The sequence below is a fragment of the Oryctolagus cuniculus genome, chromosome 16, assembly GCF_051225735.1.
Source record: "Oryctolagus cuniculus isolate XC-2025 breed Fujian yellow rabbit chromosome 16, ASM5122573v1, whole genome shotgun sequence".
NCBI classification, from domain to species: domain Eukaryota; kingdom Metazoa; phylum Chordata; class Mammalia; order Lagomorpha; family Leporidae; genus Oryctolagus; species Oryctolagus cuniculus.
In genome coordinates, this window is record NC_142882.1 from 1,058,136 (window position 1) to 1,079,770 (window position 21,635).

Genomic DNA, 21,635 nt, shown 5'->3' on the forward strand with positions numbered 1-21,635 from the left:
CGGTGGTTGGGCCCTGGGGTCGCCTGGCTTCCAGCTATAGTGGCAGTGGGGCGGGAGCCTAGGAGGGTGTGGGGGCGTAGATCGCGCCTTAGATAAGAGGAACAGGCCGGAAGCTGGATCTGAATAGGAGCACCCCCCCCCCCCCGGGAATGAATATGCAAATTCACAGAGTCAGGAAATCCTTTTGTTCCTGTGTCTACATCTATCCACTTAGGACAGTCAGAGGGCCACAGTTGATCTTCCACTTGCTGGTTCACTCTCCAAAGTCCTGCAAGGGCTGGGGCCGGGCCAGGCCAAAGCCAGGAGCCAGAAAACTCAACCCAGGCCTCCTAGGAGGCTGCCGGGGCCCGGGGACTGGGACGGCTCTGCTGCTTTCCCAGCCCAGGAGGCAGCTGGGGCGGAAGCGGGGCAGCCGGGACTCGGGACTCGGGGCGGCACTTGCGGGATGTGAGTGCCCCGACCGTCCTGTAGCCCACTGCACCGCAGTGGCCGCCCCGGCTCAGTTGTCTTTACTACAGAGAGCTCGGGGAGGGCTGGCCTGCCTGTGACACCCGGCAGGGGAGCAGGTGTCCGGCCCAGGCCCCACGTCAGGCGCTCTCTCTGTCCCTTCCGTTCTGCTGGACGCCCTGTCCCCAGCCAATCACCCCGCTCTCTCTCACCCCTGAATTCTGTTCAGATACAAGAGGTCCTGGTGTTGTGGCACCCTGGGCTATGCCACAGCCTGAGACACTAAACATCCCATGTGGCCGCCGGTTCGAGTCCCGGCTGCTCCTCTTCTGGTCCAGCTCTCTGCTGAGGCCTGGGAGAGCAGTGGACAATGGGCCAAGTGCTTGTGATATCGGAATGTGGCCCCTTAAAGTTTCCCAAAAGTCCCATCTGGGCTGCCACATGATGTCACTTACTACTAAATTCCCAACATTAATACGCCCGAGTGGGTTCTTCCCTAATATTTAGAAAAGAATGAAGGAGGCAGCATGGTCCATTTTAGGCTTTTATTTAGTGCGAAAGATGCATAGGAGAGTGAGGGCTTTATCTATAGGGGAGGGGCAGATCTGGGTTCATACGGAGCGGCCGGAACCAGCCACGTGGAGGCGCAGGGCGGGTGGCCCGAAGGTCACGCCCTGCAGGCACAGGGCAGCGGCCAACCCCTACTGACCATTGGCCAGGGCAAAGAGAAAGGAGGAAAGTGGCGGACACACCCTCTTCCAGGCTTTTAGTCCACTTCCAAAGGGGAGGGGTTAATTAGCCTGATTGTCCAGGGAGCGCTTAGGTGTGGCCAGGCAGGGGCCTGAGGTCACACAGGGGCGTGGCGAAGGTGTGGTCTGTCTTCCAGCTCACAAACCTGATCAGTTTTAACCTGAGTGCCTGCCTACCTCACCTGGGCCCCTGCACCCGCGTGGGAGACCCGGAAGAAGCTCCTGGCTCTCGGCTTTGGATCGGTGCAGCTCTGGCTGCTGTGGCCATCTGGGGAGTGACCCAGCGGATGGGAGACCTCTCTCTCTCCCTCTCTCTCTCCCTCTCTCTCTCTCTCTGTGACTCTGTCTTTCAAATAAATGAAGCAAATCTGCCTCCGTTATTGCTATAGCAGCGGGACGAACCAAGACAGGGTCGCATTTCACACGCATCCTATTTTACAGATGAACAAACTGAGGTTCAGACAATCCCAACAGCCGGCCGGAGTCGCAAGCAGGTGCTTAGTGGTTGAGCTGGCCTGGGGGAAAAACTCACATCACCCTAGAACCCACACCAGCCTCCAGCGCCGGAGACCAGACTGCCGTGTGCAAGGGGGGGCTGTGGCAGCGGCACGCGGGTGTCAGGGAACCGAGGTGGGCGGGAGCCGCTGCGGGGAAGTCCGTGCGGGCCCCTACCCTGTGGACGCGGCATCTCTCCTCTGCCTGCGGGATCTGGCGTCTGGTCTCGCCCCGGCTGGGCAGCTCGGAGCTGTCCGCGGTGCTGAAACGGCCCCTGCTGGTCACTCTCGGCCGCCGTCTGGACCCTGCGTCCTGTGCTGCCACGCAGGAGCGTGACGGGCTGCGGGGCCGTCCACGAGCTCCGGGGCTGCGGGACGCCTGCCCTGGCTGACTCGCCCTTGGGAACAAGGACAGGAAGTCACCCGTGTCCCGGCCCCGGATCCCCCGCACCCTCTCGGGCGCCCGCCTCCCGGCCCCGGGACCCCCGCACCCTCTCGGGCGCCCGCCTCCGGGCCCCGGGACCCCCGCACCCTCTCGGGCGCCCGCCTCCCGGCCCCGGATCCCCCGCACCCTCTCGGGCGCCCGCCTCCCGGCCCCGGATCCCCGCACCCTCTCGGGCGCCCGCCTCCCGGCCCCGGATCCCCCGCACCCTCTCGGGCGCCCGCCTCCCGGCCGCGGGACCCCCCCCCCGCACCCTCTCGGGCGCCCGCGTCCCGGCCCCGGGATCCCCGCACCCTCTCGGGCGCCCGCCTCCCGGCCCCGGATCCCCCGCACCCTCTCGGGCGCCCGCGTCCCGGCCCCGCGCTCCACCAGCCGCTCCAAGCAAACAGAAACAAACCCTGTTCTATTCTGATCCCAGGGCAGCCTCCCGGAGTCAGCTGTTCGGCCACGTGGCTCTCTGAGAGCCCCAGACCTCACTATTTATTTATTGTTTAAAAATAGATCTCAATGGCTTTGTTTATGAATCGTGAATCGCAGCCGCCTCTAGTCAACAAACTAGGATAATAGCTCCTCTGATCATTATTTGTCATGTAAGGTTTGCTTTTTCCCCCTCCAGAGCTGGGTCAGGTTGATGCCAAGTTCTCCATCCAGGTCCCCCACGTGGGTGGCAGGTGATGCAGTGGGGGAGCCGGTAAAGCCGCCGCCTGCAGGGCCGCATCCCACGTGGGCGCCGGTTCGAGTCCCAGCTGCTCCACTTCCGATCCAGCTCTCTGCTGTGGCCCGGGAGAGCAGTGGACGATGGCCCAAGTCCCTGGCCCCTGCACCTGCGGGGGAGACCCGGATGGAGCTCCTGACTCCCGACTCCAGCCTGGACCAGCCTGGTTGTTGCGGCCATTTGGGGAGTGACCCAGTGCCTGGAAAGAGCGCTCTCTCTCTCTCTCTCTCTCTCTCTCTCTCTCTCAAATATATTAATCTTTTTTTTTTTTTTTTTGACAGACAGAGTGGACAGTGAGAGAGAGAGACAGAGAGAAAGGTCTTCCTTCCGTTGGTTCACCCCCCACATGGCCATCACCGCCGGCGCACGGCGCCAATCCGATGGCAGGAGCCAGGTGCTTCTCCTGGTCTCCCATGGGGTGCAGGGCCCAAGCACCTGGGCCATCCTCCACTGCACTCCCGGGCCACAGCAGAGAGCTGGCCTGGAAGAGCGGCAGCCGGGACTGGAACTGGCATTCCGACGAGGGATGTGGTGGCTGAACCCACTGTGCCACAAGGCCGGCTGGCGGCTCCTCAAGGGACGTTCGCTGACTGAAGAAATGCAATGCGGACGGAGGGAGGGCCTTGGGGAGCAGGGGAGGCCGGCTGTGCGTCAGGCCTGTCCAGTGACCCCTGTGGGGGCCTTGCTGGGGGTCCCGACACCTCGGCCAGGCAGGGCCTCCTCACAGGCCCCTCCCAGAGTTCTCCGCGCCCACCGCGCCCAGAACAGCCTGGGGGAGGCCGAGGGTCAAGGGCACCGAGGTCGCTGGGCCTGGAAGGGTGGGGCCAGGCCTGGAATCTGGTGGTGCAGGGCGGGTTCTGGCCTCCTCCCTGGGGCGGGGGCAGGGCGGGGGAGGGGGGGTGTCCCAGGCGTCCTGGGCCCAAGGTCAGGCCTGGCCCGGGGCTTGCAGGACCCACAGTGTTCACTGCAGAACCCCCAAGGCTGGGCCTGCGGGTCAGCCGGTGTAGAGAGAGCCGACCACGGACATCCGGCGTTTGATTGCCAAACTGGGGGGCCGGCGGCCTGGCCTGGGGGGCTAAGCTGCGGCCTGCAGTGCCGGCATCCGTATGGGCACCAGGGTTTCAGTCCCGGCTGCTCCACGGGCAGTGGACAATGGCCCAGGTCCTCGGGCCCCTGCACCCGCGGGGGAGACCCGGGTGGAGCTCCTGGCTCCTGACCTGCCCAGTTCTGACCATTGTGGCCCTGTGGGGGGTGGAGTGGATGGAGGTCGGGGGTCCCACCAGGCAGAACAGGGCAATGCCTGGGAGTCTTGGTGAAGGGTTCTGGTTTCTCCGAGGGGCAGGCCACCCCCTCCCCGGCAGGGGGCCGCAGTGGGCGGGGGTGGGGGGTGGCTCCCTCTGGATTTGAAGCCCCCAGTGGGGGTTTCCGACAGGAGCAATGGTTCTGGGCTTTGGAGGAAACAGGGCCATCGAAAACTACCTTCCCGGCTACACCAAAAAGTGGGGGCTGGGGCCGGCATCCCCCGTCAGGGCACGGGTTCGAGTCCCGGCTGCTCCCAGCCACCCACGCCGGGGACCCGGATGGCGCTCCCGGGTCCTGGCAGCCACTTGGCGAGGGAGCGGGCAGATGCCCATCTCTGAGTCGCCCTCTCCAAGCTACAGGTAGAACAGAGCGACCCAAAGGCATGCAGGCCACTGCCATTATCTTCCCGGCGGCCTCAGCAAACAGCGGCGTCTGCAGCCGGAAACGAGGCCCGGACGTGCGGTTTCCCACGCGGCCGACGGCGGACCGGGGACTCGAACTCGCCAACCACCCGCTCCGCCCCAAGGGTTTCCCCCGGGTTCCCGCTTCCGGCCGGCGGGGGCAGCCTAGGGCAGCCGAGGACGCGCGCGCGTGCGAGCGTGCGTGCGTGCGTGCGTGCCGGCGTGTGTTCGCGCCGCCGGGCGAGCCCACAGGGCGGCGCGCCGGGGGGTGGCGCGCGCGGCGCGGCGGGCGGGGCCGTGGGCGCGCGCCGCCTCCTCGCGCCGGGCCCCCCCCGCGGCCGCGCGGCGAGTGGTTCGGCCCGGCCCCCGGCTCATTGTGCTCGCCTCACGCCGGCCCAAGATGGCGGCGGCGCTGGCGGCCCCGGGCCTGTGACCACAAAGAGGGAGCCGGGGCCCGGACGGGAGCGCGGCGGCGGCGGCGGCGGCCGAGCCCCAGCCCAGGCCCCCTCCCCTCAGCCTCCCGCCCCGCCCTCCCCGCCCTGCGCCGCCCGCCCTCCCGCCGGCGGCCGCGCCCCTCCCCCACCGCCCGCCTAGCATGGTGCGGCGGCCGCGCGCGTCGACATGGGCGAGAAGCTGGAGCTGAGGCTCAAGTCGCCCGTGGGGGCCGAGCCCGCCGTGTACCCGTGGCCTCTGCCGGTCTACGTGAGTGTCGCCCCCCTGCCCGCCGGGCCCCGCGCGCGCGGGGGTCCCCTTGGGCGCCTTGACCCCCCAAACTGCTGTTGGCGACCCCCGCGGGGCCGCGGCGCGCGGGCCGGGGGCCGGTGGTCGGCGGGGGCGCGGCCCGCGTGGTCTCGGCGCCCTCCCGGCGGGGGGCGCCTCGTCCCCCGGTGCGCAGTGGGCTCGGCGGGCTTCGCGCCGGCGCCGGCCGGGCCCCGTGGCTGGGTGGGTGGGTGGGCCGGGCCGTGCGTCCCGGGCCTCCGCAGGTGGGGACTTCAGCGCCCCCCGCCTCGGTGGGGCAGGCCCTGGGCAGCGGCGAGGCAGGGGCTTCCAAGGCCCGCGCCGCTGGGCGGGGTGGCGGGCATCGCGCGGGCCTGGGCAGGGGCCGCCCCGGGTGGGCGCCGGCGCGCGCGCGGGGCCGGGGTCAGCGGTCAGCGGTCGGCGGGGCGCGCGTCCGCGAGTGCGGCGGTTCCGGGGGGGCGGGCGCGCGTCCCCGGGGCGCCCCTCGGCCTGCTGGGCGGTGCGCGGGGGGACAGGCCTGCCGGGGCTCCCGCGCGCGCTCGGCCGGTGTCCGTTTCTGGGAACGCGGGGGCGGGGCTTGCGCGCCGGGGCGGGCGCCGCGAGGAGGAGGAGGGGGAGGGGGAGGGGAGGGGGAGGGGCGGCCTGGCGAGGCTTCCTCCTGCGCGCGCGGGCGCTCGCCCTGCGGGCTGCTGGCCCGGCCCCGCGCGGGGAGCGCCCCTGCGCGCGCGCCTTCGGGTGCCCGGCCGCGCGAGGCGGAAGGTGGAAGCCTGCCTGTCCGTCCCCCCCCCCCCCCGTCGGGTTACGGACTTTCTTTTTCGTTTTTGTAACTTTCGGGAATATTCCAAAGGCAGAGCCCGAGGCGGGGAGACCGAGCCTCGCTTCGTCGGGCCCCCCTCCCCAGATGTCCGGCAGCCCCGCGGCTGGGCCAGGCTGAGCCGCTTGCCCACGTGGGTGGCGGGGACCCCGCGCTTGCCCTGTCCGGGGCTGCGGGGCGCAGGCGTCTGGCCGCCGGGAGCCAGCCCCGCTGGTGGTCGGTGCGGAGTCCCGAGGCAGATGGGCCTGCCCTGCCCGGGGCTGACCCGTGGCGCTGGCTGCCCTGAGCCCACCCCCGCGGGGGTGCTGACGGGTGCAGCGTCCAGGGCGGGTCTTTCTGTGAGCTGGGGTGGGGAGAGGCCGGGAGGCGCCGCCGGCCTGTGCCGAGCCGTGCCCCCAGCTGCAGACCCCTGCCCTCGGCTGCGGGGCTGAGTGGCTCCTGGCCGCCCCTCGCTGGCCCGGGCCTCGCGCAGGGCCGCGGGTGCTCAAGTCCGCAGAGCGTGTGAGTGGCAGGCGGCGGCCAGTGAGGCGGGCGGGGCTGGGGCAGGCGCCCGCTCGTTCAGGGTTCACTGGGGCGCCTGCCGGACACAAGGGACAGGGAGGCCCAGTGGAGTTCCGGGGGGGGGGCTAGAACGAGACCCACGCTGCCCGCCCGCTGTCGGGGGGGGCGGCCTAGGCTTGCGGCGGCACAGGCTCCGGGGTGCGGGGTGCACGGGGTTGCTGGCTGGCGGGAGAGGGCTGGGGCGCCCTCCGCAGTGACTCAGGCGGGGGGGGGGGGGCACCGGAGCTGTGCCTGCCGGGTCCCTGCTCCCTGGAGGTGCAGCTGGGCCGGCCGGGGGCGGGCTGAGCCATCCCTGCCCTGACTCAGAGCCTATTTCTGGGGCTGACCCGGGATGAGTGTCCCGCGGCCATGACCTTCTCACACACGCGCACACACGCACACACACACACGCGGCCTGTGTGGGCGGGCCGTTCCCGCGGAGACCCGGGGGCGCTCGGGGTCAGGCTTGTGGGGCCTCCTTCCCTGCAGGGGTGAGTGTGCGAGTCCAGGAGCCAGGGGCTGCGAGGACCCCCCCCCCCCAGGAGCCAGAGGGGACTTGCGGCTGCCCGTCGGCTCTCCCTGGTGCCCACAACCAGGGCTGACAGGCTGGGCCGGGAGCAGAAACTACTGGGTCTCCAGTGTGGGTGGCGCGGGGCTGGGAGCTGGAGCTGAAGTGCAGGGCCGGCTCTGGGGTGCCCTGCTGCCCCCCTTTTTTTCCAATTAAAAAAATGTTGGCCAGCGCCGCGGCTCACTAGGCTAATCCTCCGCCTGCGGCGCCGGCACCCCGGGTTCTAGTCCCGGTCAGGGCGCCGGATTCTGTCCCGGTTGCCCCTCTTCCAGGCCAGCTCTCTGCTGTGGCCCGGGAGTGCAGTGGAGGATGGCCCAAGTCCTTGGGCCCTGCACCCCATGGGAGACCAGGAGAAGCACCTGGCTCCTGGCTTCGGATCAGTGCGGTGCGCCGGCCGCAGTGCGCCGACCGCGGCGGCCATTGGAGGGTGAACCAACGGCAAAGGAAGACCTTTCTCTCTGTCTCTCTCTCTCACTGTCCACTCTGCCTGTCAAAAATAAAAAAAGTTATTTGAATTTCAGAGTGACGGAGAGACCGATCTTCCGTCCACTGGTTCACTCCCCCGATGGCCGCAGTGAGGTGGGCTGGGCCAGACCAGAGCCAGGAGCCTCCGGTCTCCGACGTGGGTGCAGGGGCCGTCTTCCTCCTCTCCCGGCCCTTCGCAGGGAGCTGCATCGGAAGTGGAGCAGCCGCGTGTTGAACAGGTGCCCGTGTGGGGTGCCGCCCCGTGTACCACGCTGGGCCCCTGTGCCGGCCCCCACGCGCGTCTTTTTCATCGTGGGCCTGGAGATGGTGCCGGGAGGACCACTTGGGGGCTGGGCCGCCGATGCCCTCCGCGGTGTCCAGTGTGTTTTCTGGGGTGCTTGCCCCTGTGCGTCCCTGGGAACCCAGGCCCTGGTGTCCATCAGCACAGCGGTCACTCCTGCCCACAGCACGCAGGGCTGCCGACGCGCGCGGCCTGGGGACGGGCAGCTGGGGCCCCGGTCCTGCGGTGGCTGCCGCTTCTCTGCGTGTGTCCCTCCAGCCTCCAGGAAGAGGGCTGCGTGCATGCCCAGGCCTGGCGTCCGCCGAGGGCAGGGCCCTCGGGTCTCACCGCCCCAGATGGGCTGGGAGTGCCTGGAGCTGGCTTTGTTTTTTAGAAATATTTATTTGTTGGGGCCGGCGCCGGGGCTCACTTGGCTAATCCTCAGCCTTGCGGCGCCAGCACACTGGGTTCTAGTCCCGGTCGGGGCGCCGGATTCTGTCCCGGTTGCCCCTCTTCCAGGCCAGCTCTCTGCTGTGGCCAGGGAGTGCAGTGGAGGATGGCCCAGGTGCTTGGGCCCTGCACCCCATGGGAGACCAGGAGAAGCACCTGGCTTCGGATCGACACAGCGTGTCGGTTGTGGCGGCCATTGGAGGGTGAACCAACGGAAGGAAGACCTTTCTCTCTGCCTCTCTCTCACTGTCTAACTCTGCCTGGCAAATAATAATAAAACAATATTGACTTGTTTGTGTTGAGAGTTACAGGGAGAGAGACCCTCCCTCTGCTGGGTCACCCCCCAGATGGCTGCCGTGGCCGGCGCTGGACCAGGTCAAAGCCAGGGTCGCCGCATGGCTGCAGGGCCCCAGCACTCGGGTCGTCTGCTTCTCCCAGGCCGTGAGCAGGGAGCGGGATTGGAGGAGCACCAGGAACCGGTGCCCGCACGGATGCTGGTGTGGGGACGAAGCCTGACCCCTGGTGGCGGAAGGTGTGCGCCTCCGGCCGTGGCGCAGGGTCAGGGCCGCGAGGTGGCACCACAGACGTGCCCGCACGTGGACGGGCTCCCGACACCTCGTTGACCCGGCACAGCTGAGACGCTACCGTCTTGACGTGGACCTCGGCCCTGGGTGTCCACGGTGCCGAAGCCACCGCGCGGTGGCGTCCCGTGTGCGTGCCACCCACTTCCCATCCGGCTCCCTGCTGGTGCTCACCTGGCAGGCGGCAGGGGGGCCCCCACCCTGGGAGGCTCCTGGCCCCGCCCCGCGGCCCCCAGGCGAGAAGGAATGGACAGGAGCGCTCCTTCCCTCTGTAGCGCCTTCCAGACGCGCACCCGTGTGCCCCTTGAGAAGGCCGCGGGGGCGGGGGCGCGGGTGAGCCCTGCTCCCCATCCCGCTCCTGCCTCCTGAGCCCGGGAGGCGGCCACCCTCGCGGCCCCGCTGCGTCCCGCTGGCCGGCCCCGGGCTGTTGAGGCCACGTGGGGAGGAGCCCGCAGGCGAGGGCTGTCTCCTCCCCGCGGCGCGCCTTTCCCGCGCGTGCAGAGGACGTCTCGAAGTCCTGTGTGCAGTGTTCTGTGTGTGTGAGTGTGCAAGCGTGTGTGAGCGTGTGTGTGTGGGTGTCAGTGTGTGCATGCATGTGTGTGCCCGCGCGTGCTCATTCCACAGCCGGCTGGGTTGTTTGTGCCTGGCACCTCTCCGGCCAGCCGCATGCCGAGGGCCCAGGACGCCGCGTGGCCCGTGGCTGCCGGCAGAACCCCCGGCCCTGCCCGTGTGACCCGGCAGCTGGGCGGAGCCTGGGGCCCAGGGGCTCATGGGGCTCCGCTCCTGCGAGGCACAGCTGCCGTGCCCCGCCGCGGCCCCTGCCTCCTCTCCCCTCCCCGGCCCGGGAGGGGTCCCCCGGTCCCTTCCTGTCCCTCCGTGCATCCCAGGCCTCTGCCAGGGCCTCCCGTGTCGGGCGGCGTCACCGTCTCGGGGCGTGCCAGACGGGCAGAGTATTTTTAGCTGCGGCTTTGTGCTGCGAGCGCGGGTCAGGACCGCGCTGAGCAGGGGGAGTGGGCGCCCGGCCTCCTTCCTGTGACTCACCCGCGTGGAGGAGTGGGCACGCTGGGCAGTGACTCACAGGTGTGTGCGGAGCCGCGAGCAGTGACTCAGCCCCGCTCCAGCCAGGGCCGCCCAGAGGCCACGCGCTGAGTCGCCTTCCCGGAGCCTGTGGTGGGGGCTGAGCTGGGCGGCGCTGCCCGGAGTGTGCCGGCCCCCTCCCGGGGGCGGGGCGGGGGCGGGGCCGGGGGCGGGGCCGGGGCCAGGTGCGCCTCTCCCTGGCCCGTGTGTGAGCGAGCCGCTGGGTCCCCCGGACGCAGGGATCTTGTGCTGTGGCTCAGCGCTGCCTGGGACCCCCACCGCAGTGGGCGCCGGCGGAGACCTGGCGGGTCTGCTCCTGGCCTCGGCCTGGCCCAGGCGGCCTGGGGTGGACCAGCAGGTGGAGGTCTCTGTCTGACTCTCCCTTTCAGGTAGATAACTGTTGGCGCTCACGGCAGACGCGCGCTGTGGGACAGCCCCGCAGACGTCAGAGGTTTTACACCACAATAAACTTACTTTTATAAAGATTTATTATTTATTTGAAAATCAGAGTTACACAGAGAGAGGAGAGAGAGAGAGAGGTCTTCCATCCACTGGGTCACTCCCCAGATGGCCACGACGGCCGGAGCTGAGCTGATCCGAAGCCAGGAGCCAGGGGCTCCCTCCGGGTCTCCCACGCGGGGGCAGGGGCCCAGGACCTGGGCTGTCTCCACTGCTCTCCCAGGCCACAGCAGGGAGCTGGGTGGGACATGGAGCAGCCGGGACTCGAACCTGCGCCCACGTGGGGTGCCGGCACCGCAGGGGGTGGGTTTACCCGCTGTGCCAGGACGCCAGGCCCTAGACTTCATTCCGTTTTCCCCTCGTGTCCAGGGTGGTGCTGTCCGGGGCTACAGGCGTCCTCCCCAGCTCCCTTGGATCAGTGAGGGGAGACAGCGGGCCAGGGCTCAGGTCAGGAGCAGCTGTCCATTAAGGTGCTGGATCCTCGAGTGGGGAAGCTGGGATGGGGGCCTGTGCCCACCCCCGCCCCCGCGCCTCTCTGGACTTAGGCCCCGCCCCGTGCCCACCCCTGCCCCCCCCTGCGCCTCTCTGGACTTAGGCCCCGCCCCCGCGCCTCTCTGGACTTAGGCCCCGCCCCCGCGCCTCTCTGGACTTAGGCCCCGCCCCGTGCCCACCCCCTGCCGTTTTCAGGCTCATTGGTCATTGAGGGGCTGGGACAGTCCTTGTTCAGCCAGAGCAGTGCCTGCCTTGCTGGTGGTCACAGGGGTGGGGGTGGGGGGTCCCTGTCGTGCTGGTGGTCACAGGGGTGGGGGTGGGGGGTCCCTGCCGTGCGGGGGCAGGGATGGGGGTGGGGGGTCCCTGCGGTGCTGGTGGTCACAGGGGTGGGGGTGGGTGGTCCCTGCGGTGCTGGTGGTCACAGGGGTGGGGGTGGGAGGTCCCTGCGGTGCTGGTGGTCACAGGGATGGGGGTGGGGGGTCCCTGCGGTGCTGGTGGTCACAGGGATGGGGGGTGGGGGGTCCCTGCGGTGCTGGTGGTCACAGGGGTGGGGGTGGGGGTCCCTGCCGTGCGGGGGCAGGGATGGGGGTGGGGGGTCCCTGCCGTGCTGGTGGTCACAGGGGTGGGGGGTCTCTGCTTTGGGGCTGTTCTGGCGCGTTCCTGGCTCCCTGGGGCAGCTGTGGGGAGCCTGGCTGCACGCTGGCGGCTCCCTGGTAGCCAGGAGCTGCGGTCTCGGAGGTGCCGTCATAGACCCCTTTTCCTCCCTCGGTCTCTAGTTCTGAAGCCTGGGTTCATGGCCTTGCTTTTTTATTATTAAAAGTCAGAGTTACACAGAGAGAGGAGAGACGGGGTGGTGGGAGAGGCAGAGAGAGGGGTCTTCCACCCGCTGGGTCACTCCCAGTTGGCCGCAGCGGCCGGAGCCGAGCTGATCCGAAGCCAGGAGCTCCATCGGGTCTCCCACGCGGGTGCAGGGGCCCAGGCACTTGGCCATCTTCAGGCCACAGCAGAGCTGGATCAGAAGAGGAGCAGCCGGGACTTGAACAGGCGCCCCTGTGGGATGCGGGCGCTTCAGGCCAGGGAATTAAGCCGCTGCGGCACAGCGCCGGCCCCCTCGTGTCCTCCCTTGAGAGACCAGACGACGGCTGCCTTTGCAGGCTTGAAGGATTTGGACAAAGATGCGCTCATTCACCAAGCCGGTGGTGTGCGACAGCTGCGCTTCCGCCGGCCCTACCGGCGGCCTCGCCCGGACTGCAGGGAGCCCGTGTGGCGCAGGCGTGGTGGGCGGGCGCGCCTGCGTGTGGCCTTGACGTGGCAGGACTCGCTGCCCTCGCGTCTCTGGGGTCCCCGCCGTGGTGCCCCCACAGGGCCTCCGTGCGAGGACCCTGTTCTCCATCCTGCTCGCAGCAGGAGGTCGGGTGGGAGCTTCCCCAGAGGCCGCCAGGCGGGGCAGGGCTGCTCGGCCCCGCGGCGTGGGCAGGCGGGAGAGCTGGCCAAGTGCTGGCCACGTCGCGCCCCCCAGCCTTCGTGCGTCTGGGGGTCTCAGCCTCCCTGGAGCTGGGGGGCTGTGGGTCTGTGCGGGGCTTCAGAGGAGAATGGAGGGTGAGGGTGGGTCCTGCGAGAGAACCGCCTGGGTTAGAGCGAAGTTAATCGTGTTCACGTACTTGGAAGAGGAACTGGGCGAGAGGGAGGCGGCGCCCACGGGCCGCAGCCGGGAGTCCAGAGCTCCATCCGGTCCCCACGTGGGTGCAGGCGCCGTGGCCACCTCCTGCTGTCCCCCAGGTGCCGAGGTTGGGCGTCCCAGGCGGAGCCCCCCAGCCCGTTCCTGCCGTCTGCCCTGGGTGTCCCCTCTGGCTTACTCGGCGCCACACCCGCAGGGTCGCTCCACACTGGCAGTGAGCCTGGAGCCCGGCCGCTGTGCCCCTGCGCCCCGTGCTGCCCGGGCCCTGGCTGCGCCCCCTGTGGGTGCGTCCATTCCTCTGGCCTCCCAGGCACGGTGTCCACTGCGGCCGCGGCCCCGCGTGCTCGCGTGCTCAGCACTGGGTCCGCCCGTCTGTGCCCGCAGCCGTGGTGGCGGCAGCAGGAGGCGGCGCGGCAGGGAGGCCGGCCCGTGGAGCGGCCCCGGCGCGTTTCTCCGGGGCTTTTGGCCGAGCTGCCGGAGTTCTGTGCCCGTTGGGTTCTCCTCCTCCTGGGTTCCCCTGGGTTGAGCAGGCGCGGCTGTGGTGGGAGACGAGCCCAGGCCACATTGCAGACCTGCGTGGTGCCGGTGAGAGGGCACAGTCCCTGGCCGGGCGCCGCTGGCCTCCACCTGTGCTCTGTGTCCGTGGCACGGTCGCCTGCTCGGGGTCCGAGGTGCTGGTGGGAGGGGGAGCGGCCAGGGACGGCTCGTCGCGGGTCCCCATCCTCGGGGCCTGGCCCCTCGCTGCCTGCTGGCGGGCGCGAAGCCGGTGCCCGCGTCCTCTGGAGGGGCTGCCTCGGGTCACCGGCCCGACCGCAGAGTGGGGTCCGCGCATCTGAACACGGCCTCTCTCTTCCCAGGACAAACACCACGATGCTGCTCACGAAATCATCGAGACCATCAGGTGAGGCGGGGGGCCTGCGGGGGGGGGGGGCGCAGCGAGCCCCCAGGGTGGCAGACTCGGGCCCTGGCTGCTCGCTGCTCAGGGTGCTGCCGGCAGGCTCGGCGTGTGCAGTGCCGCGCGGCCCGGCCTCGTGTCCCCTGTGCGAGCGGTAGCTGAGTGGGGGAGCTGGGGGCCTGGCCGCGTGCTGCTCCTGCAGGCTGAGGCTTCCCTGGGGGTCACGCAGCTGCTGGGGAGCGGGGGCCGTGGGCGGGCTCACCCGTGGGGGCCGCCGCCGCCCCTCCCTCCCGCACTGGCGAGTAGAGCAGGGCGTCCCAGGCTGGCCGGGCGCCCGGCCCGTTCGGGTCAGAGCCCCTGCAGCTCCCAGGCGAATCGTCGGACCCGGCCCAGGGCGCTGCTCCCGGCACTTGGGTTTGCGTTCGGGGCTGCGCAAGGTGTCTTGGTCACATGACATCCTGTGACGGCCCCAGCAGGGGTTGAGGGCCTGGGGTGTGGCGGGGCGGTGCCTCCGCCCGCCTGACCCGATGTGTCCACAGTAGGCCTCTGTAGGGGGCCAGGAGCCCCCCGCCTGGGCCAGGGCCTCTGTGGATGGGGGGCGGGGCCAGCGCAGGCCCTGGCTTGGTTATGGAGGTGATGCTGGCTCGTGAGGGTCAGCGCGCGTGCAGACGTCTGGGAGGATTCCCGGGGAGGCCACGGCCTGGCGCGTCTTCGTGGAAGGCGTTCAGTTAGGGAGTGTGGACACAGCTCTCGTCGTGTGCGGCTTTTGGCGGCGTGTGCCTGCGCAGGAGTTGTTTCCGTGTGCCGTGCTGCGGTCAGCCGTGGGGCGCGGGTGACGACCCTCCCAGTGACGACCCGCACGCTTCTCTCCTTCTCCACCTTTTGTTTTTTCAAAGGCAGAGTAGAGACAGAGGGGACAGGCAGGTCTTCGTCTGCTGGTCCGCTCCCCAAGTGGCCACAGTCAGGGCTGGGCCATCTTCACTGCTTTCTTGGGTGCGCCAGCAGGGAGCTGGATCCGAGGCGGAGCTGGGGCCGGCGCTGTGGTGCAGCGGGTGAAGCCGCCGCCCGCAGGGCCGCATCCCACGTGGGCGCCGGTTCTAGTCCCGGCTGCTCCACTTCCGGTCCAGCTCCCTGCTGTGGCCTGGGAGAGCAGTGGACGATGGCCAAGTGCTGGGGCCCTGCACCCGCGTGGGGGACCCGGATGGAGCTCCTGGCTCCTGGATTCAGATCGGCGCAGCCCCCGCCGTTGCAGCCGATTGGGGAGTGACCCAGCGATGGAAGCGCTCTCTCTTGCCCTCTCCCCCTCTCTCTCTAAGTCTGACTTTCAAATAAATCTTAAAACAAGCAGAGCCGGGACCTGTCAGGTGCAGGAACCCCAAGCAGCAATGTCCGCGTCTGTGGTTTCTGTTTGCGTGGCTGTGGCCTGGCCGTGCTGAGCGCTGTCCCGCGCGTGCCCGTCTGTGGCCGCCGTGCTGAGCGCTGTCCCGCGCGTGCCCGTCTGTGGCCGCCGTGCTGAGTGCTGTCCCGCGCGTGCCCGTCTGTGGCCGCCGTGCTGAGCGCTGTGTGTTGCAGGTGGGTCTGTGAGGAGATCCCGGACCTCAAGCTCGCCATGGAGAACTACGTCCTGATCGACTACGACACCAAGAGGTAAGGGGCCTGGGCGCAGTGCGGAGCCACGAGGAGCGACGCCGGCACCCTGCTGGGGACGCGCGCCAGACGGGCAGGGCCCCCCTCCCGCCGGGCTCTCGTGGTCGGTAGTGGCTCTTTTTATAGCCGGCGAGTGGCCACCCGCTGCCCGCATCCCTGCCGTTCCGGGGTCAGGTCGGCGGCCCTGGCCCAGCCCCGCTGCCTCCTGGCAGCCCCGGGGTCTCGGCGGAGTCGGGGTGGGGCGGGCACTGGTGTGGGGGCTCCCTGGAGCCTGCGGCTGGACCCGTGTTGGCGGCCCTGCTGCCTTTCCCCTCGCCCCGACTCGCTGCCCGTCTGCCTCCCTCAGCTCCGGCTGTCCCGCCGTACCTGCGAGGCCCCGCTCTCTGCTCACCCGGCCTCCGGCCCCCCCGGCCTGGGCTCCTTACCGCGGGCAGGCCTGCGGCCCCCAGAAGGCGGTCAGGCTATGTCCACCCCTGCCGGGTGGGGCCCGCTGTCCCCAGGGAAGCCTGGCGGCAGTGACCGGGCCATCACGGAGGCTGCTGTCCTGCGGGACCTGCCCCGCGCGGCTGTGGGTGTCAGCGTGCGGGCCCCGGAGCTGGGGGTTTCTGTGAGCTGGCCTGGCTGGTGATTCACGCGGCTCTCCCGTCCCCAGAGCAGCAGAAGCCCCAGGCCCGTCAGGCCCCGGCTTCCTGGGGTCCAGCCCCTGCAGGGGTCTCTGCCTCAGCCAGGAGCCGTGCCTGCAGCCCAAGACGCCGCGGGCTTGGCAGAGACGAAGCTCACGCCTGGGTTGTTCTCTCTTCCTTTTTTTTTCTTTTAATTTTTAATGTTTGCCTTTATCTACTTGACAAGCAGAGGGCTGGGGGGGGGGGCCTCTGTTTTCAGTCACCAAAGCCTACAATGGCCAGGGCTGGGCAAGGCCAAAGCCGAGGCCCCTAACACGATCGTGTAACACCGTGGGTAGCAGGGGCCCGGGCACTGACCATCACTGCCGCGTCTCAGGTTCACGAGACAGGGACGGGGCCGGGAGCGGTGGGCACTGGGTGTGTGCACGAGACAGGGACGGGGCCGGCCGGGAGCCGTGGGCACTGGGTGTGTGCACGAGACAGGGACGGGGCCGGGAGCCGTGGGCACTGGGCGTGTGCACGTTAGGGACGGGCCGGGAGCCGTGGGCACTGGGCGTGTGCAGGTTAGGGACGGGGCCGGGAGCCGTGGGCACTGGGCGTGTGCACGTTAGGGACGGGGCCGGGAGCCGTGGGCATTGGGTGTGTACACGAGATAGGGACGGGGCCGGGAGCCGTGGGCACTGGGTGTGTGCACGAGACAGGGACGGGGCCGGGAGCCGTGGGCACTGGGCGTGTGTACGTTAGGGACGGGGCCGGGAGCCGTGGGCACTGGGCGTGTGCACGTTAGGGACGGGGGCCGGGAGCCGTGGGCACTGGGCGTGTGCAGGTCAGGGACGGGCCGGGAGCCGTGGGCACTGGGCGTGTGCAGGTTAGGGACGGGGCCGGGAGCCGTGGGCACTGGGTGTGTGCACGAGACAGGGACGGGGCCGGGAGCCGTGGGCACTGGGCGTGTGCACGTTAGGGACGGGGGCCGGGAGCCGTGGGCACTGGGCGTGTGCAGGTCAGGGACGGGCCAGGAGCCGTGGGCACTGGGCGTGTGCAGGTTAGGGACGGGGCCGGGAGCCGTGGGCACTGGGCGTGTGCACGTTAGGGACGGGGGCCGGGAGCCGTGGGCACTGGGCGTGTGCAGGTCAGGGACGGGCCGGGAGCCGTGGGCACTGGGCGTGTGCAGGTTAGGGACGGGGCCGGGAGCCGTGGGCACTGGGTGTGTACACGAGATAGGGACGGGGCCGGGAGCCGTGGGCACTGGGCGTGTGCAGGTTAGGGACGGGGCCGGGAGCCGTGGGCACTGGGCGTGTACACGAGATAGGGACGGGGCCGGGAGCCGTGGGCACTGGGTGTGTGCACGAGACAGGGACGGGGCCGGGAGCCGTGGGCACTGGGCGTGTGCACGTTAGGGACGGGGGCCGGGAGCCGTGGGCACTGGGCGTGTGCAGGTCAGGGACGGGCCGGGAGCCGTGGGCACTGGGCGTGTGCAGGTTAGGGACGGGGCCGGGAGCCGTGGGCACTGGGTGTGTGCACGAGACAGGGACGGGGCCGGGAGCCGTGGGCACTGGGCGTGTGCACGTTAGGGACGGGGCCGGGAGCCGTGGGCACTGGGCGTGTGCAGGTTAGGGACGGGGCCGGGAGCCGTGGGCACTGGGCGTGTGCACGAGACAGGGACGGGGGCCGGGAGCCGTGGGCACTGGGCGTGTGCAGGTCAGGGACGGGCCGGGAGCCGTGGGCACTGCCGCCGCTACGTGGGGTGCAGTTGTCCAAGCCGCAGTTTCGCCTGCTGCGCCGCAGCGCCCTCCCCACACTCGTGTATTTCTTCTTCCTTATTTTAAAGATTCATTTATTTATTTATTTGAAAGGCAGACAGAGAGAGAGATCTTCCACCTGGTCCACTTCCCAAATGGCATCAGGTAGGTCTGGGCCAGGCGGAGCCGGGAGCCGGGAGCTCCGTCCGGGTCTCTGCGTCCTGGGCCGCCCTCCACCGCCTCCCTGACGCGTGAGGACGGAGCTGGTTCCGAAGCGGAGCCGCGGGCTGTGCACAGGCGCCGATGGCCCTGGCGGAACCCGCCCTGTGTGTCCCTCAGTCCATCACGGGGTCAGGCCCTCGGGGGGGTCAGTGCTGGCCGCGTGGTCACCCGGGTGCCCTTCACGTCCCCACGCGGCCCCCGGGCCTGGCTGCACTGACCCTCGCCCCCGACCGGGGCTCAGCAGCCCAGCCCCCACTGGCAGGATGTTGGGGCCTCCCTGCACACCAAGGTGCTGGCAGGGAGTGGGCGGCCGGGGGAGTGCAGCCCCCGTCGGCCTCTGTGGGTCCCTCCCTGGAAAGCCGGCCAGGGCCTCGAGGCTGGAGTGCGGCCCATTGGTGCCGTCGAAGGCAGGCTGTGAGAACCGAGAAACCAGGAAGGGGCCGGCCCTCGCGCGCTGTGGAGGGCGCCACCCACTGCCCGGTCACTGTGTCCTGGCGTCTGAGGGACGGACGGACCCGGGGCTGCGGCTTCCTGCCCCTTGCCGTCCCTCCCGTCCTCACCCTGCGCGGCTCCTCGTGGCGCCGGCTCTCTGCCTCTGCCGCTTGCTGTTCCCGGCCGCCGCTGTGGGGAGTGGCCACGCGGCCTCCGTGCTGGCGGGGGCCGGTCATTCACCTGCCGCCCTGAGTATCTTCTGGGCCCTGGTCACCCACGGGCCACCCCCTGGGCGGTACCCACCGGGACACGGGGCACCGTGGCCAGCCGCTTCCTGCCGTGCTGGCGGCACACAGTCGATTGTGCATCGCTGGGTCCTCTGGGGGCCGGGCAGGTGACTGGCCCCGCGGGAGGGCTGTCCAGGGGTGGACATGCACGTGTTGAAGAGCCAGAGGGGAAGACCTGACATTAAAGGGCCGGTCCGTGCCGTGGGGTCACAGCAGGTGCGTCCCGGCTGCGCGTGTCTGGGTGCGGTCCTGCCTCCCGCTTCCGGTCCACGCGCAGCTCAGCGCGGCACCAAAGGCCTGAGCCCTCGCGCCGCGCGGGGACCTGCTTGGAGCGCCCGGCTCCTGGCTTCCGCCTGGCCCAGCCCTGGCTGTTGGGGTCTGGGGAGTGAGCCAGCGTGGGTGGGCGTTCTGTCCCTGTCTCTGTCTCTGACTCACGTAGATAAAGCAAAGCTCGCCTCGTGGGCACGCCCTCTTCCGTGTCCCACACTCGCCGCTCGTGTCTGACGGCCTCGGCCGACGGCTGCCGGCCTCCGGGGCTGGGGACCCGCTAGGCTGCCCCGGCTCGCCCACGTGGGCTCTGTCAGGTGCAGCCCCGGGGGGGGCGCCCTCAGCCCGCCGTGTGGAGCCTGTCTCGTCTCGGGTTTGGCCAAGGGCCTGGACCGCCACTGCCCGCGAGGGAGGTGCTCAGCCCAGGGACCAGGGCCCGGCCTCGTCGTCCATGGGGGGACCTCAGGCTCCCGCTGGCCAGGGGCTGCGGGCGCAGGGCGCGGGCCCTGCTGTGTTGTGTGTGTGTGTGTGTGTGTGAGCGCCCTCCCCGTGGGCCTGCTGTGCTGTGTGTGTGTGTGTGTGTGAGCCCTCCCCGTGGGCCTGCTGTGCTGTGTGTGTGTGTGAGCGCCCTCCCCGTGGGCCTGCTGTGTTGTGTGTGTGTGTGTGTGAGCGCCCTCCCCGTGGGCCTGCTGTGCTGTGTGTGTGTGTGTGTGTGAGCCCTCCCCGTGGGCCTGCTGTGCTGTGTGTGTGTGTGAGCGCCCTCCCCGTGGGCCTGCTGTGCTGTGTGTGTGTGTGTGTGAGCGCCCTCCCCGTGGGCCTGCTGTGCTGTGTGTGTGTGTGTGAGCCCTCCCCGTGGGCCTGCTGTGCTGTGTGTGTGTGTGTGTGTGTGAGCGCCCTCCCCGTGGGCCTGCTGTGCTGTGTGTGTGTGTGTGTGTGTGAGCCCTCCCCGTGGGCCTGCTGTGCTGTGTGTGTGTGTGTGAGCCCTCCCCGTGGGCCTGCTGTGCTGTGTGTGTGTGTGTGTGTGAGCCCTCCCCGTGGGCCTGCTGTGCTGTGTGTGTGTGTGAGCCCTCCCCGTGGGCCTGCTGTGCTGTGTGTGTGTGTGAGCGCCCTCCCCGTGGGCCTGCTGTGCTGTGTGTGTGTGTGTGTGTGAGCCCTCCCCGTGGGCCTGCTGTGCTGTGTGTGTGTGTGTGAGCCCTCCCCGTGGGCCTGCTGTGCTGTGTGTGTGTGTGTGTGTGTGAGCCCTCCCCGTGGGCCTGCTGTGCTGTGTGTGTGTGTGTGTGTGAGCCCTCCCCGTGGGCCTGCTGTGCTGTGTGTGTGTGTGTGAGCCCTCCCCGTGGGCCTGCTGTGCTGTGTGTGTGTGTGTGTGTGTGTGAGCCCTCCCCGTGGGCCTGCTGTGCTGTGTGTGTGTGTGTGTGTGTGAGCGCCCTCCCCGTGGGCCTGCTGTGCTGTGTGTGTGTGTGTGTGTGTGAGCCCTCCCCGTGGGCCTGCTGTGCTGTGTGTGTGTGTGTGTGAGCCCTCCCCGTGGGCCTGCTGTGCTGTGTGTGTGTGTGTGTGTGAGCCCTCCCCGTGGGCCTGCTGTGCTGTGTGTGTGTGTGTGTGTGAGCCCTCCCCGTGGGCCTGCTGTGCTGTGTGTGTGTGTGTGAGCCCTCCCCGTGGGCCTGCTGTGCTGTGTGTGTGTGTGTGTGTGAGCGCCCTCCCCGTGGGCCTGCTGTGCTGTGTGTGTGTGTGTGTGTGAGCCCTCCCCGTGGGCCTGCTGTGCTGTGTGTGTGTGTGTGAGCCCTCCCCGTGGGCCTGCTGTGCTGTGTGTGTGTGTGTGAGCCCTCCCCGTGGGCCTGCTGTGCTGTGTGTGTGTGTGTGTGTGTGAGCGCCCTCCCCGTGGGCCTGCTGTGCTGTGTGTGTGTGTGTGAGCCCTCCCCGTGGGCCTGCTGTGCTGTGTGTGTGTGTGTGTGAGCCCTCCCCGTGGGCCTGCTGTGCTGTGTGTGTGTGTGTGTGTGAGCCCTCCCCGTGGGCCTGCTGTGCTGTGTGTGTGTGTGTGTGTGAGCGCCCTCCCCGTGGGCCTGCTGTGCTGTGTGTGTGTGTGTGTGTGAGCGCCCTCCCCGTGGGCCTGCTGTGCTGTGTGTGTGTGTGTGAGCCCTCCCCGTGGGCCTGCTGTGCTGTGTGTGTGTGTGTGTGTGTGTGTGAGCCCTCCCCGTGGGCCTGCTGTGCTGTGTGTGTGTGTGTGTGTGTGTGTGAGCCCTCCCCGTGGGCCTGCTGTGTGTGTGTGTGTGTGTGTGTGAGCCCTCCCCGTGGGCCTGCTGTGTGTGTGTGTGTGTGTGTGTGTGTGAGCCCTCCCCGTGGGCCTGCTGTGCTGTGTGTGTGTGTGTGTGTGAGCCCTCCCCGTGGGCCTGCTGTGCTGTGTGTGTGTGTGTGTGTGAGCCCTCCCCGTGGGCCTGCTGTGCTGTGTGTGTGTGTGTGAGCCCTCCCCGTGGGCCTGCTGTGCTGTGTGTGTGTGTGTGTGTGTGTGAGCCCTCCCCGTGGGCCTGCTGTGCTGTGTGTGTGTGTGTGTGTGTGTGTGTGAGCCCTCCCCGTGGGCCTGCTGTGCTGTGTGTGTGTGTGTGTGTGTGTGTGAGCCCTCCCCGTGGGCCTGCTGTGTGTGTGTGTGTGTGTGTGTGAGCCCTCCCCGTGGGCCTGCTGTGTGTGTGTGTGTGTGTGTGTGTGTGTGAGCCCTCCCCGTGGGCCTGCTGTGCTGTGTGTGTGTGTGTGTGTGAGCCCTCCCCGTGGGCCTGCTGTGCTGTGTGTGTGTGTGTGTGTGAGCCCTCCCCGTGGGCCTGCTGTGCTGTGTGTGTGTGTGT

General features: G+C 69.3%; 2 protein-coding genes across 5 annotated transcripts in view; one reads left to right on the plus strand and one right to left on the minus strand.

Moving 5' to 3' along the window:
• Positions 1 to 977: 977 nt before the first annotated feature.
• Positions 978 to 4,917, minus strand: LOC149121383 (uncharacterized). Its single transcript, XM_089315262.1, has 3 exons — positions 2,530 to 4,917; positions 1,869 to 2,088; positions 978 to 1,711 (listed from the first exon to the last, which is right to left on the minus strand). The coding sequence occupies exon 1, from the start codon at positions 4,546 to 4,548 to the stop codon at positions 3,634 to 3,636; it is 915 nt and encodes a 304-aa protein (XP_089171388.1). The 5' UTR covers positions 4,549 to 4,917; the 3' UTR covers positions 978 to 1,711; positions 1,869 to 2,088; positions 2,530 to 3,633.
• Positions 4,917 to 21,635, plus strand: part of DOT1L (DOT1 like histone lysine methyltransferase) — a 41,028-nt gene continuing 24,309 nt past the window's right edge. For 2 of the 4 annotated variants that reach the window (XM_070058548.2, XM_070058549.2), the window contains exons 1-4: positions 4,918 to 5,252; positions 13,550 to 13,593; positions 15,160 to 15,234; positions 17,711 to 17,761. In XM_070058548.2, coding sequence (XP_069914649.2) covers positions 5,172 to 5,252; positions 13,550 to 13,593; positions 15,160 to 15,234; positions 17,711 to 17,761 — 251 coding nt within the window. In that variant the 5' untranslated portion in view covers positions 4,918 to 5,171. Of the gene's footprint in view, positions 5,253 to 13,549; positions 13,594 to 15,159; positions 15,235 to 17,710; positions 17,762 to 21,635 lie in introns of all 4 variants that reach the window. The other 2 variants (XM_070058557.2, XM_070058552.2) reach the window with 2 other exon arrangements.

What these genes read in the sequence shown, in the direction of transcription:
- LOC149121383 (XM_089315262.1), bottom strand. Translation starts at nt 4,548, where the DNA reads ATGGCAGTGGCCTGCATGCCTTTGGGTCGCTCTGTTCTACCTGTAGCT.